Source organism: Theobroma cacao, chromosome 1 (genome assembly GCF_053813885.1).
Source record: "Theobroma cacao isolate CCN51 chromosome 1, ASM5381388v1, whole genome shotgun sequence".
In the NCBI taxonomy this organism is placed as follows: domain Eukaryota; kingdom Viridiplantae; phylum Streptophyta; class Magnoliopsida; order Malvales; family Malvaceae; genus Theobroma; species Theobroma cacao.
Genome location: NC_142639.1, coordinates 11,007,746 through 11,022,100, shown reverse-complemented (window position 1 = coordinate 11,022,100; position 14,355 = coordinate 11,007,746). Strand labels below are relative to the sequence as shown.

General features: G+C 32.2%; 2 protein-coding genes across 3 annotated transcripts; one reads left to right on the top strand and one right to left on the bottom strand.

Annotated features, from left to right (window-relative positions):
* Nucleotides 1-499: 499 nt before the first annotated feature.
* On the bottom strand, nt 500-5,731 carry FAR1 (FRS (FAR1 Related Sequences) transcription factor family). Its single transcript, XM_007048972.3, has 8 exons — nt 5,505-5,731; nt 2,788-5,025; nt 2,616-2,672; nt 2,236-2,304; nt 2,066-2,134; nt 1,695-1,763; nt 1,552-1,599; nt 500-1,465 (listed from the first exon to the last, which is right to left on the bottom strand). The coding sequence occupies exons 2-8, from the start codon at nt 4,945-4,947 to the stop codon at nt 1,409-1,411; spliced, it is 2,529 nt and encodes an 842-aa protein (XP_007049034.3). The 5' UTR covers nt 4,948-5,025; nt 5,505-5,731; the 3' UTR covers nt 500-1,408.
* A 2,562-nt stretch (nt 5,732-8,293) lies between these two features.
* Nucleotides 8,294-13,839, top strand: LOC18612263 (ATP-dependent caseinolytic (Clp) protease/crotonase family protein). 2 transcript variants are annotated; one of them, XM_018114305.2, is made up of 16 exons: nt 8,294-8,439; nt 8,652-8,726; nt 8,870-8,953; nt 9,097-9,165; nt 9,272-9,335; nt 9,486-9,559; nt 9,669-9,752; nt 9,919-10,003; nt 10,232-10,317; nt 11,606-11,727; nt 11,817-11,877; nt 12,017-12,115; nt 12,877-12,978; nt 13,086-13,127; nt 13,386-13,492; nt 13,616-13,839. In XM_018114305.2, the coding sequence occupies exons 1-16, from the start codon at nt 8,425-8,427 to the stop codon at nt 13,653-13,655; spliced, it is 1,209 nt and encodes a 402-aa protein (XP_017969794.2). In that variant the 5' UTR covers nt 8,294-8,424; the 3' UTR covers nt 13,656-13,839. The 2 variants fall into 2 exon arrangements, with proteins under 2 accessions (XP_017969794.2, XP_088659245.1); XM_088803119.1 differs by having other exon boundaries at nt 8,309-8,439; nt 8,659-8,726.
* The last annotated feature ends 516 nt before the right edge of the window (nt 13,840-14,355 follow it).

Sequence of the window (14,355 nt, the reverse complement as noted above, 5' to 3'; positions counted from 1 at the left end):
TATATTTTATTTTATTTTTTAATTTTTATATTATATATTTTATTTTTATATTTTTTATTTTAATTATAATATTATAAAATATTTTTAACAAAATAATAAAATTGAAAAGTAAAAATATCTTTAACAATGCAATGTGATTACATTGATTTTAAACTGTAATTACATTACATCTCTTTACTGTAATATAATTACATTGCAATCTTACATTACATCCCTTGATTATAATGTGATTACATTGTAATTTTACATTATAATAATTTATTACAAAACAAATATTACAATATAATTTTTTTTTTAATTAAAAGAGAGAGGATTCGAATCCTACTTTTTAGGTAAAAATCATACATCAACCAATAAATCAAATATTCGAGTGCTGCAATGTAATTTAATTGAACACATTACATGAAATATACTCTCACCTCTCTCGTATCAAACACTACCTTAGTTGTAAAAATGATTAAAAAGCTCTTTTTACTATTTAAGCCAAACAAATATCAACTTGATAATAAACTCAACCACTAGTAATTAAGATTGTGATTTCATAGCTAAAACAACACATCTCTTCTAGAAAATAAACAAGCACCCCAGATTACCCTGATAATCATCATGCAGAAAATTTTCATGCAAGCCCCCACCCAAGAACTTCTATTCCTTACAGAAGCTCCATGAACGTGATAACATCTTGTTGTCAACTCCGACAACACTAGGAGCTTTTAGTTTACCCCTGAAACATCTCATACAATAGGAGCTGACATTTCCATAATATGCTAGATTCAGAGTTCCCTTCCACAAAACATATGGATCTCAGATTACAACATGCTACTGGGGTCCTCAGAGAAAGAGAAAGAAAACAGAACAGGCGCAGGGTCAAACAAATCTATACAACATTTACATCATCAAACATCATAACAGTCTTTATAAGCATCAGGCCCCAGTAAGAGGTTAGTAATTCCACTATATATGAGGTGAGAAGTTAAAATCTAAAAGTAGCATGCGAATCTGGTTTTCCCATTTGTGCAACTACCTTAGAAGCTCCTTCTGTGTCAATGGAAGAAGTTAAGGAAAAGTATCTAGCCTGCTCCAACTGCCCTCAAGTCATATTCTCAATGCGTTAAAAGCAATGCATAAAAATGCAAGTCGTGCTTCGTTTTCCAAAAATTTTGGCAGGGGCATATCATAATCACCAAAGACAAAAGTTGTGTAAATTTCAGCTCAGAACATGCCATAGAAAACTGAGGGATGACTTCTCCTTTGCTGGAATTTGGATATCAATGAAATCAGTTGAAGTGAATAACAGAGCGATATTCCATTTCTTGAATTCATTTTTCCTTTTAACATATACAGTCCCGAACTCTACTTTTAAATGTCTCCAAGAGGCAGTTCCAAGTACCATAGTTGTGTCTGTTCATCATGGATGTCTTGAAACACCACCATGCAATTGTGTTGATCTCAATTGGGGCTCATCCTGCAATGTGGGCGAATAATCAAACACACATGCATTAAGAAATGCCAATTCAAAAATATTATCTAACTTATGTTTTCCAAACTAACCTGCAAAGCATAACTGAAACTGGCTGGAGGTCGATAATCCAATTGTCCCTACATGAAAGAAAGCACAAGAAAAATTTGTTATCATAATCATTTTCATATAACTAAAGTTATCAACCAGAAAATGACATTACAAAATTTCATACCAGCCCATGCATGCTTTGTTGAGTGCCAAAAAAACTGTCATGGCTGGGTGCTATAGAATTCAACTGTCCCTGCAAGTACAAAAATGCAATCAAAACAATAAAACAACTGTAACTGCTTATAAGTAGACATGATGATTGACAGTTCAGGTTCAGTGCTTCATTTTGGGTCAATCAAGTTAAATCATTGCTTTTCTCTAGCAATTTGAGTCATCTTGGATCAGAATTTTGACAGCTGAGACAGGTTGTTGGGATTCAGATAGACCGAGTTCAGGGTTTTAACTTCTCAAATCAATTAAGTTATTGGATTTTGTTCGGGTTCGGGAGGTTATTTGGTTGGGTCAACTTTTGTCACCTTTCTTTGTATAACTTACCAGACCCTGCATGCTCTGCTGATTAACATAATAACCATCATGAGGTGGCTCCATCAAATTTAACTGTACCTGCAATTACCCCAGTTTAAAATATCAGTGCTAAAAATCACATAGTTTTATAAATCTCCATACTTCAGCTTATAAAAATATATTCAAATTAGTAAATATACCAGTCCTTGCACGTTCTGTTGGGCACCATAATAACCATTAAGACTTATTCCATCTGAGCTCAGGTTCTCCTACACAAATAAAAGCCAAATTAACTTGATAACCCACGTCAAACTGCAAGAAGAGGTAGATGCAGAATCATTTTCAATATTTTCTTTTAAATAAAATTTTCAATAGTTAAACCATTACAACTACCACTTAAAAGCACTGTCGGTAAGTTATAGCACTATTTTTTGTCAACAAAAGATAAAAAAAAAAAAGATAAGTACCTGATGCAGCCAACAACATGCAATAAAATAATGTTAATATCATCATCCCCAGAGTCTAACCATGTTATAGAATATTGACAGTAAATCACAACTATAATTAAGCTAGGACAAACCATTTGCTGCAAGCTGTCTTGGGCATCAACAAACATGAGAGCTGGCTCTGATTGCCCCTGAAACATAAAAGTCTCTTTCTTGAATGATTGCATGTTTAGCTTGAAGTAAGTAGGAAGAGTAACATCATTAGAACATAGACACATCAATCAACTTTCCAGTTTCAGAACTAACCTTTCGTTTCTTGTTTGTATTCTTTTTCTTACTTGATTTTGAAGCAAGACTCCCCTGATTTTCTTCCACTGTTTCACGAAGACCATGAGCATGGCCAACAGATTCCACAGCACTGATACAAGAGTTGTTAACGTTGACACAATTTTTCAAAGCTTCTACTAGTGCACGAAAAGCAATGTTATGACTCTCCTCAGACAATGATCCTTCCTCACTCAATTCAATTGCTTGTTTGCACAACTCATTATAACGTTGCACCCTTGTCTGCACTCGGTCTGTTCCTTCAGCTGTTGATTGCCCACTCTTAGCATCCTTAGTCCACCTCTTCAATATATAACAGGGAGGGATGCTTGTGCGACCACACATTTGGAGAACAATCATTGCATGTCGACAAAGGAAACCTCTGTATTCAAACATATGACAGCTACAAGAAACCTCTGACTTTTCTTCATTCCATATTACTAAAAAATTTTCATCCTTTTCACAGTCTTGAACTCTAAATGTTATAGTTCCTTCATCTTCATTTTCCCTTTTGGGATGGCAGCCAACTACACCCAAGACCTCAACTTGGAACTTTTTGAATATTGCATGAGTATAAACAATTGACATTTGTTTTTCCCAAGGTGAAGGAGATTTTAGTGCTGGCTGTTTCTGCCAGGTATCAAAATCAGCTACAGCTTCCTCTTCATATCTATTTTGCAGAATTGCCCCATACTGTTTCACAAACTCTTTCAAGGTAATTTTCTTATGGATGTATTTATCAAAGAAGGAGTTCATACTTTCAGAACGCTGACTTGTAGACATTCCAGCAAGAAACACATCATCCATGAAAGTAGGCACCCATCTTTTGCGGTCTTCATACAATGATTGAACCCACTCATCATCTTGGAGTTCAAACCGAGTTATCATTTTCCACCACCGCATATCAAACCCTTCATCGGTCCAAGACTTGAAAATGCACTTATTGAATTTAGGCAAAAAGTTTTCATGTTGTCCAATCACATGTGCAAGAGATTTGGGGATCTTTTCTAATATATGCCAAAGAGCAAAGCAATGGCGTGCAGTTGGGAAGACCTCTTGAACTGCAGCCTTCAATGCTTTGTCTTGGTCAGTAATTATAACTTTGGGAGCTTGTCCACCCATTGCTCTAAGCCATGTCTTCATTAGCCAAACTAATGTGGGCTTAGTTTCATCTGCAAGCAATGCACAGCCGAGTAACATAGATTGAAAGTGATGGTTAACTCCAACAAATGGTGCAAATGGTAATTTCTCATTGAATTTCACATAAGTGGTATCAAAAGAGACCACATCACTGAAACTTGCATAGTCCTTCCTACTTTTAGCATCAACCCAGAACAAATTTCTCAATCGTTGCTCCTCATTTAAATCGATTGCGTAGAAGAAGTCTGGGTTCTCCTTCTTGATACGCTTAAAATATTCAAGCATAATTTGGGCATCTCCCTCATCCACAACCAAGTGCCTACCTTTATCAAACTGATCTTTTATGTCATTCTGAAGCAAGCTTACATTTTGATATCCACCGGACTGTCTGGACATCTCAACATACATCTTTCTTGTCCGTTCACTAACAGCATTCAGAATGTCAATATTATTCTTTTCAGCCAATTTTACATTCCTATAGATTCGAAAATGGTAAGCAAGGGCTGGTAAAAGCTCATGATTATGCTCTTTGACAAATTCATGAATAATCCACTTCCCATCCGGCCTTCTTTTCACATGCATGCTGGCTTTGCAGTCTGTCTTTTTCACACTTGACCTTCTACTGCTACCAACATCTGATTCTGGTGTGACTCCATATCTGGAACATGCAAATTTAGCATCAATAAATTCTTTTGATTTCTTGGAACGCCTACTGTTTTTAATGGATGTAGTAAATCCCATTGACTTGGCATATTCCTGATAAAACGCATATGCTGCCTCGTGTGACTCAAATTCAATGCCATTACGTGGCTCAAAATCTGTATCCCCTTCAAATCCAATAACAGCCCTTTTAGAGGAATCAACTATCGCACCATCTCGACCATGTGCCGCTTCATCCACAATATCAACCATATTTTCATTCACTCCATCAATACAAGGTACAGCGTCTCTACAATCCACCATATTACTAATTGCATTTTGGTTTTCCCGAACCTTTATCATGATCACCAAATCGTAGCTTCCTCTCTATTTCCATGAGCGGGAAAAATCCACCTTTCCAACAGATCATCTACGGTGTACCTAGTAAGCACCCAAAAAAAGGATAACTTTTACAAATGGTATAGCATGTAGCTCAGTTCAATTATTTGCCGGTAACTAAATTACCCTCAATTTTGACCCTATCACGACGTATTTAGGTTAATTTGGTTCGATTAGCAAGCTTAAATTTTATTAGTGCTTGGCAAAAGGAAAGAAAAAAAGAACAAATTTATCAAAAGCAAGTCAGCAAGGTCGTCAAATATAAACCTTTCTAACCAAAAAAAAGCATTCAAAAGATAAAAAAAAAAAAATCGCAAAACACTCAGCAATGGTCATGCAAAATGACCCATGTCCCTAACAATAAATTGATTGAAGTGAAAATTTGTCATAAATTCAGACGTGGCAACATGAAATGCTGATGAATTGCATACCCATACTTAAAATGCTTACAATTCAGAAAAAAAAAAAAGTAAATACATTTTACAAAAAAATTGAAAAGAAACAAAAAGAAAGCCGTATACCAGAAGGGACGTCGAAGGACGGGGAGGCAAGGTGCTGAAAGATCAAAGCTATATGACCCGTTTAAGATTACACTGTAGTTTGCGAACACCAAAATAAAATAAATCGTAGAAAGAATTGATGGCTGACGGAGGACAGTTGGCAGAGGTATGAATGAAGTCAGAAGAGAGCGCAGAGGGAAATGAGCCAGGGCAGAGTTGGGGGAGTTTTTAGGGATTTTGAATTTGGAAACTTTGAAAATTCGGGTTTAAAATAAAATATAAAACTAGAAAATACCCGTGCTAAAAATTGTGATAATATCATTTATTTCTTAAATATTTGACCAATATGAATTTTATAAAATTTTACTAACATTTAATGTTAAAATTTTTTAATACTATTATTATATATCGTAGTAACAAATTAAATATATCATATATGCATCTTTACTTTATCTTACTAATTTTTTTTAAGAAAGTTTCATTGTGTTAATTACCATTATATATATATATATATATATATATATATATATATATATATATATATAAAGATAACTTGTCACAAAATATAAAAAAGGTTATTCTATATCTAGTAGTAAAAAATATGTTGTCCAAAAAAATAGAGTTGATTTTGATTTGTACAAAATATTTAGAATAAGTTGGATCAATTTTTTGAACAACATTATACAGGCAAAAAAATATATTTTTTGAAAGTTTTATAAAAATATCATCTTTATTAAAAATAATTCAAAAAATAGTTCATTCAAAACAATTCTAGCTAACTACTTTTGTTATTTTTTTATATTATTTGACTTTTTATTTTTTTCTTATTATTTTTTAAATTAAAAAGTTAACAAAGAAAATTAACTATTTTTTTTCTTGACAAATCACAAAAAAAAATCACCTTGATTATTCTTTTAATCTCAATCTTTGAAATTTGATAATATGAAACCGAAATAGAACTCAAAATTTCTCCTACTTTCTCACTATCAAACAAACTTTTAACTCCAAATTCTTCTAATTTTATTTTGTCTTCATCCCTCTCTCATCCTTTTAAAAAACCATTTTAGCGAAGGTTTTAAAAACTTTGCTTGCTCCTTAGATAAGCCCTAATCTACATTCCTTTTCTTGTCACGCTCCAAATTAAATGAGTTAAAATTTCAAATTACAAAAACGATAATTACATAATTCTAACGTTGATTTCATACTTAGTGTTTGTTTGGTCTGATTTTTTTTCAGCTTATCTATCTCTTAAAAATAAAAATCAGACCAAACATAAATTTTAAAAAACTCTTAAAAAAATAGTTTTTTTAAATAAAATTTTTTAAAAAATAGCTTCAAGAAAAGCTCTTATGAGGAGCTTTTTCTTATCTTCTTTTAAAAATATAAGAGAATTTTTATTTTTATTTTAAAAATATCCTTATTTGTTAAAAATAATTACAATATTACCTTATAAAAAAATACATTTTATGATAATTTTAACAAAAATTATAACTTATAAAAAAACGTATAAAAAAATTTTATCAAAAAATTCTAGCTTAATTTTAAAATTTATTATTTTTCATAAAAATTTCGTAATAGCTTTTAAGCTAAAAAAAAGTCTGACCAAACAAGCTCTTAATATATTCTTAATAGAAGCACTTCTAATTCCTACCTTGGACTTTTTAATAATGACATTTAAACGTATAACCACCTAAAATATTGATAGAAAAAAATAAAAAAAGATTAAAATATTTTTTAATTTATTTAAAATTTTGTGAAGTCTATAACCATAAAATCTGGATTCAATATATTAATTAAGTCCACAACCCACTCAATAGAGGTGGACAAGTGTCATCCATAAAGGACTTTTGTAAGTAAGAATCAATATATTTTAAATTTAAATAATTTAGAAAATTCAAATATTTAAATTTCTTTACAAAAATTTATGTGATAAGGAAAGTAGATAGTTTTTTTTAAACTACATGTAAAAGAAAAATTAATTAAAAAATATAAATCACTTCCTATATTTATTATTAATTAAATTATTTATCTTTTTATGTAAATTTATCAGTTTTATATATACAAGCCATGATGGTCGTCATAAAAATAATTTAAATTGTAAATGTAAAAAAAAAAAACCATGCTTAAAGACATAACATAATTGTAATACCTTAGACATTTTAATAATGACATTAAAGTCTACAATCACCTAAAATACGGATACAAAAAGATAAAAGAACTAAAATATCTTTTAATTTATTTAAAATATTATGAAGTCCTTAACCGTAAGATCCCGATGCCATATATTATTAATTAAGCTCACAACCCACTCAACAGACAAGTGTCATCCATAAAAGGCTTTGGTAAGTGTGAGTCAATATATTTTAGATTAGATAAGAAAAGAGAAAGATAGTTGGACTATGAATGGTATAAAAGTGTAGAAATAGGACTAACAAATTTGGGAATATTTATTCTTATGATATGATTAATTAGATAATAGAAACTTTTAACATTTCTCGTAATTTATATTAATATTAAAGATAAAAAAAAAGAAGAAAAAGAGTAATAATATAAGAAAAATGTTTCATACTGATAATTAATAATGAACTCATGGGCTTTCATTATATTCGCTTTTTTAAAATTATATTTAATATAAATATTAAAATATTAATATTTTCAATATTTTTAATTAAAATTAAAAATATTTAATTAATATAATAATATTCCAAACTAGACTGATCTCCGAACAGCTCTACTATTCTCAGTAAGTTAAAAAAAAATTAATTACAATTTTTTTTTATAAATAAAAGACAATATTTAAACATTTTCTTAAAGCTATTCAGAACTTAGTTTTGAGAAAATGGTGGAAGCCGGGTGGGTACGCGCGAGGGTCAGACCCACAGGCACAGCCCTCAACTAACCAGTGCGGTAGGTGAGATGAAGGAAAGCTGAAACAGATACCATGAAAGAAGTAGAGGTAGTTCCTTCAATCAATTAGCTACACATTACCAACCACTCTTTAGCCTTTTTGCTTCTCTGATCGATCCTCGTATACATATACACAAACACCTTCACCCTTCCATTCCCACCTCCTTCACTTCACTTCTCTTCTTCTTTGCTCTTCCGTAAGTTTCGCTCTCCGTTTTGCTCTTTTCTCACCTTTTCTTGATCAACTTGCTCCATACAAAGTTTGCAGTTTCAAGTGGAATAATCAGTTTTCCAACAATTCCAATGGCAAAGGAAGTTGTTGTCCCTGATGAACCGGTAATCACCCCTTTCATGATTTAATTTTACGAGTATTTCCTTGTTTTTTTTTTTAAGATTTTAAAACGAATCCCTATGTTTTCCATACTTGTTTAAGAGAATGCCTCTAATTTACTAACCGAGAAATAATTTTTGTTACTTAGTTTGTTATCGGAGAAGAACTAGACCATGTACGATTGATCACTTTGAACAGGCCTCGACATTTGAATATCATCTCATCCAAAGTGGTATGTGATGTAGTATTATCAAAATGAAATTAGAAGAAAACAAAGTGGTTTGTTGTGTAATTTCAAGCTACATTGCCGTATTACTTAAGTTCAGTTCTTGAAGTCATATCTTCGAAAAATCGTTTTTCTTTTACTGCAATCAGGTTTCATTGCTAGCAGAATACTTAGAAAAATGGGAGAAAGATGAGCAAGCAGCTCTTATACTAATCAAGGTTATTTCTGATGTTCCTGAAGATTTTCCTAATTCTGGATTTGTCAGTCAATGTGTCTCTTGATTGCTTAGATTCTTTACAACTTACTATTTTTCTTTTTATTCAGGGAGCTGGGCGTGCTTTTTCTGCTGGTGGAGATTTAAAAATGTTTTATGATGGCAGGAAATCAAGTAAATGTTCTATCCTGATATTGGACTTTTGTTTATATTCTATTATGTTTTAAATTCTATTACTTCCGCCACAACACCAAAATATCACCATGATTAGATGCATGGAAAGCAATATGATCTTTGACTTGGAATGAATTATTTTTCTGACAGAGGATTCTTGCCTTGAAGTGGTCTATCGAATGTATTGGCTTTGCTATCATATTCATACCTACAAAAAAACCCAGGTTTTCTTTTTTCAGACTGTATTCTCACACTATTGCGCAAGGAATTTAATGAATGTGAGATCTGTATCACTGTGAAATGTAACAGTCTACTGTTTATGTGTTTTCACAGGTTGCTCTTGTTCAAGGAATTTCGATGGGAGGAGGTGCATCATTGATGGTCCCAATGAAGTTCTCAGTTGTAACAGAAAAAACTGTGGGTATCTAGTCACTGTCCAGATATTTTCATGCATAAATCAATGCATTCGACTTTTCTTTTTAATTCTTCTAATAGCAGTAGTTTATAAAGGCCTTGATAACTGTTACTGCATTGACATGCTGAATCTTTTTTCTGGTTTGCTTTCCGAAAATTTGTATTTAAGGTCTTTGCAACACCAGAAGCAAGTATTGGTTTTCATGTGGACTGTGGTTTCTCATACGTGCTTTCCCATCTCCCTGGGCATTTGGGTAAGCACACTTAGCAAAAAGATATGGACATATATAGATGCGAAAGAATAATGTGTTTGAACTTTGATGTTTCTTCTTCTTCTGAAAAAGAGAAGTGTTTGACATGTTGTAGAATTACAGTTCCTGATTTCCTCATGGAGGAATCTTGAATATATTGTTTATGGAAAATAAGAAGTTTGTTGTTGTTTCTTTTGGTATTCAATCAAGATTATTTTGTCCTTCATGCAGGGGAATTCTTAGCCTTAACAGGTGCTAGGCTAAATGGTAAGGAATTGGTTGCAGCTGGACTAGCAACCCATTTTGTCCCTCTTGAGGTGAGTGTAAATAACATTTGGTTATAATGCCTTTTTCTCTGTAAACATGTTTTGGAACAAGTGTATAAGACGTTCACTTTTTCGATATTAATGTGAGCATGTGGTATTTTAAATATGGTTGTTGGTTCTACCATTATAAAAATAGCAGTAAGGTTCCTCATGTTCTAATTAGTGTGAACATATTTTTCTGTTCACTGAATCCATGTCTATTTAGCTGAGATGTGATGTATAATAGAAAAATTGTTTACTAGAGCTATGTAGACATGCCAGTACCTTAATCAAATAGATGATCTTAATTGTACACTGGAATGGGGTGCTTTCTATGAGTCAACAATTGTTTCTTACTGCTTCAGTGATTCAGGGAGGACAGAATTAGGAAAAATATGCAATTCACTATGTGTAAAACTATTCTTGCTCAGACTGTTTCAGGGAAATAGATACTGGACTATTTTGTTTATCACTATGTTTATGCAATAGCTATGAGATTGGTTGTGCATGGAAACAATTAGGTATGAAGTGCTTCTACTCCTGTCAAATTAACAACCCAATCAAATCTGAACTCAAGCTTGTTTCAAGGAATTTGATTTCACCATCGAATCTTCTCCGATGGATCACATGCCATCCGTTATCATCATATTTTGATCCTTTTTCTTTTGGTCCTTCTGCTGGCACTAGCTTTGCTTTGATGATTAACCTACCATTTCTCTTTCTATCCGGTTTTATTTGTTTTATTAGCATGACATTCACTTTTCGAACAAGTTTTGTAAAGTAGTATTACTATTAGGACGATTGAATGTGGAGGGTTCACTTCAAACAAAAGAAAAAACATCCATTTTCTTCCAATTGCCAGAAGTATCATACATATTTTAGTTTATAGGAAGAGGCTAGGGAGGCTGATCCCACCTTTGGTCTGATGTAATTTTAATCAGAATATGAAATCAGCCAAGCATGCTGAAATTTGTATAGCTTGACTATTGAGGATATATGAAAAGAACAATAATCTAATAACAAATTCATTTTCTAACACTATGTTTCCTTGGTGAACTTCATTTTCTCTCTCTATTATACCTTTAACACCTCATTTATTTCAGTCCATGAAAGATTTGACTTATAATTTAGTTTTTCATCTTCTACTATTGTATGTCTATGGTCTGAAATTACTGAGGTTTTCTAAGTTCTAAGTGTAATGATGCAATTTGATGCTTTTGAATCATCAATTTGTTTATATATTTTTTCTTACATTTGAGTAAATGTCGAACAATAACATCTTGTTATCTCTTGTAATCAGAAACTACCTGAGCTAGAGAAGCGTCTGATTAGCTTGAACTCTGGTGACGAGAAAGCCGTAAAATCTACCATTGAGGAATTTTCTTTGAACATGCAGCTTGATGAAGACAGTGTTTTAAACAAGTAATAAATATGTGTCATCTAGAATATGAATTAGGATAGGACTAGAGACCTCGGTATCAGTGAAACCTGATAGTTTAATTACTTTTCAGGAAGCCAATAATTGATGAGTGTTTCTCAAAGGGTACTGTTGCAGACATTATAAAATCATTTGTAAGTTCTTCTTTCTTCCTTTAATCCCTCATTAAGAAAAAAAAATATTATAGTTTAAATTGTATAAAAACCTTGTAATATTCTATAGCCCCTCCTATTTAATTAACAGAAAAAACTTGGTGTAAATGTACTCTGACAGGAAGCTGAGGCTAGCAAAGAGGGAAATGGATGGATTGGTCCTTTACTAAAAGGGTTGAAAAGATCATCACCAACAGGATTGAAAATAACATTGAGATCGGTAATGGTTGTTTTCATTGCACCATTCATTCTTATCTTTCACAGGTTTGCAGGACTTGGGCCTATATTTATAAGCAGTGATAGAGATTTAAATTAAACTTTTGCAAAGGATTGACGCTTGTGCTTCTAGTGTCAGGAGCTCAAAATAAATTCATTCTATGCTTTGAGACTGACATTATGTTTTTCACTTTTTCTACTAACAATATGGTGTCTAATCTTGACTTCAAATAAAAGCATCTACCTTTTATATTTAAATTGATGCGTTGTCTATTTTCTTAATTTTGAAAATGACATCAGTGGTTTACTTCATCAAAATTGTTCTGATGTCTATACACAAGACTATTTTATGTTGTCTTTTTCAAGTGGTAGAACTCTAAATACAATCCTTCTAGAATTTTTTGAAGCCTGGTTTTTTAGCTTGACTAGGTGACATTTAACCAATATGTTGCAATATTTATGTTAGAAAGAAGGTACCTTACACAACTCTTTTATTAAATCTACAGGTTACAATGCTGTAGGAAGAGTCTTTCCCTTTTTTTTCAACTTTCCTTAGTTTTTCCCATATGCATCGAGTAGCAACTAGCAAATAGCAACTCACATGATAAGACATATCGCTTAACCTGTGCCTCTTGCTTAGTATAACTATGGAATGGGTATCAACTTAACAAAAAAAAAATAGTTACTTATTTTTGCCTCAAGAATTAGGTAATTACTGGATCTTTATGCCAATCTCACAATTAATTGTTGGGTTAATATTTCCAGATTCGCGAAGGGAGGAAGCAAACGCTCCCTGAATGTCTGAAGAAAGAATTTCGACTAACAATGAATATTTTACGGACTTCAATATCTGCAGATGTCTATGAGGTAATTGTTTTGAGTTTAACCACTTATGAAAACTTTTAACAGACAAAACCCAAATTTTGAGGTTCCTTCTAACTTCTGACTGGATTTTCTTCTTTATTGATGAAAAGGGTATCAGAGCTCTCACCATTGACAAGGATAATGCTCCGAAGGTACTCTTTTTTGACCAATACATCCTTGTATGTAACTTTGCATGTGTTTGTCCACTTATGTCAGCCTGCAAGATGCTTGGTGTAATAGCTTGCGAGCTTTATTGGTTGCTTGTTAAAATTTTGAAGTTGGGAAGAGTTTTGTAAATCAATTTTTATCACTGCATGAAGTTTTCAAACCTGATACGGTAGGTAAAAATTTTGGGGAGTTTTTTGCATTGATTAAGTCATTTTCTTCACTTCTGTGTCAAACAATTGCAGTGGGACCCACCAGTTCTTGATCAAGTGGATGATGAGAAGGTAGACCTAGTATTTCAGCCGTTCCAAGAGGATTTGGAGCTCAAAATTCCAGAACAGGAACAGTGCAGGTAGGTGTGACTTTGGGGCCTTCAGTCCTCTAATGTCATATTAATAATAGTATCAGGAGAACTAAAGTGGCTGATCTTTTGTTTCTTTTTATCTTCTGTTCTATTATCCAAACCAAATTATAGGTGGGATGGAAAATATGAGAACTCGGCATATGCAAATTGAAAGGATGACAGAATGATGGATGAAGCACCATAAAGATTTATGGTCAGGAGCTGCCTTTTTCCAGAAAATTCTCCATGCAAGAAATTTTATCACTTTATAATAGTAGCGTGTATTATCCATCTCCTGGTTGATTACGTGTTTAACTGATGAATCTTCCCTCTTTAAATAAAAGGTTATTAACTTATACTGCATGTGCATGTGAATATGTTAAGTGATAATGTGAATTTAGACTCTTATTATATGTTTGTATAATGATAGGAGTTGGGACAAAGGCACATAGCTGGCAAAATCATAACAAAATTGGGACAAAGAGTAAGGATCATGCCTTGAATTTTAGTGATTCATTCTTGGCTTTTAACTAATATAAAGAGTTTGGTAAAAGTGAAGCATTGGTGATATTGCCAAGGATTGGTGTATCCATTAACTTATATGCTCTTTATTTTTTATTTGGAGAGAAGAGATTTGAATTTCTCTTTAAATGAGAAGATATGTGTACTTATTATAGAACAAAATACTTGAGAATGGCCCCCTTTTTGTGGTGAATCCAATGAAGAACTAATTAATTTTGTAATTGGATAGTATATTCTAATAGTGATGAATTAATTTAATATTATAAATTTCAATTATATGTAATTAAAATATTAATTGTCTTTTACATAATTGTTTTTCAATTATAATTATTTTTATTTATAGACCATCA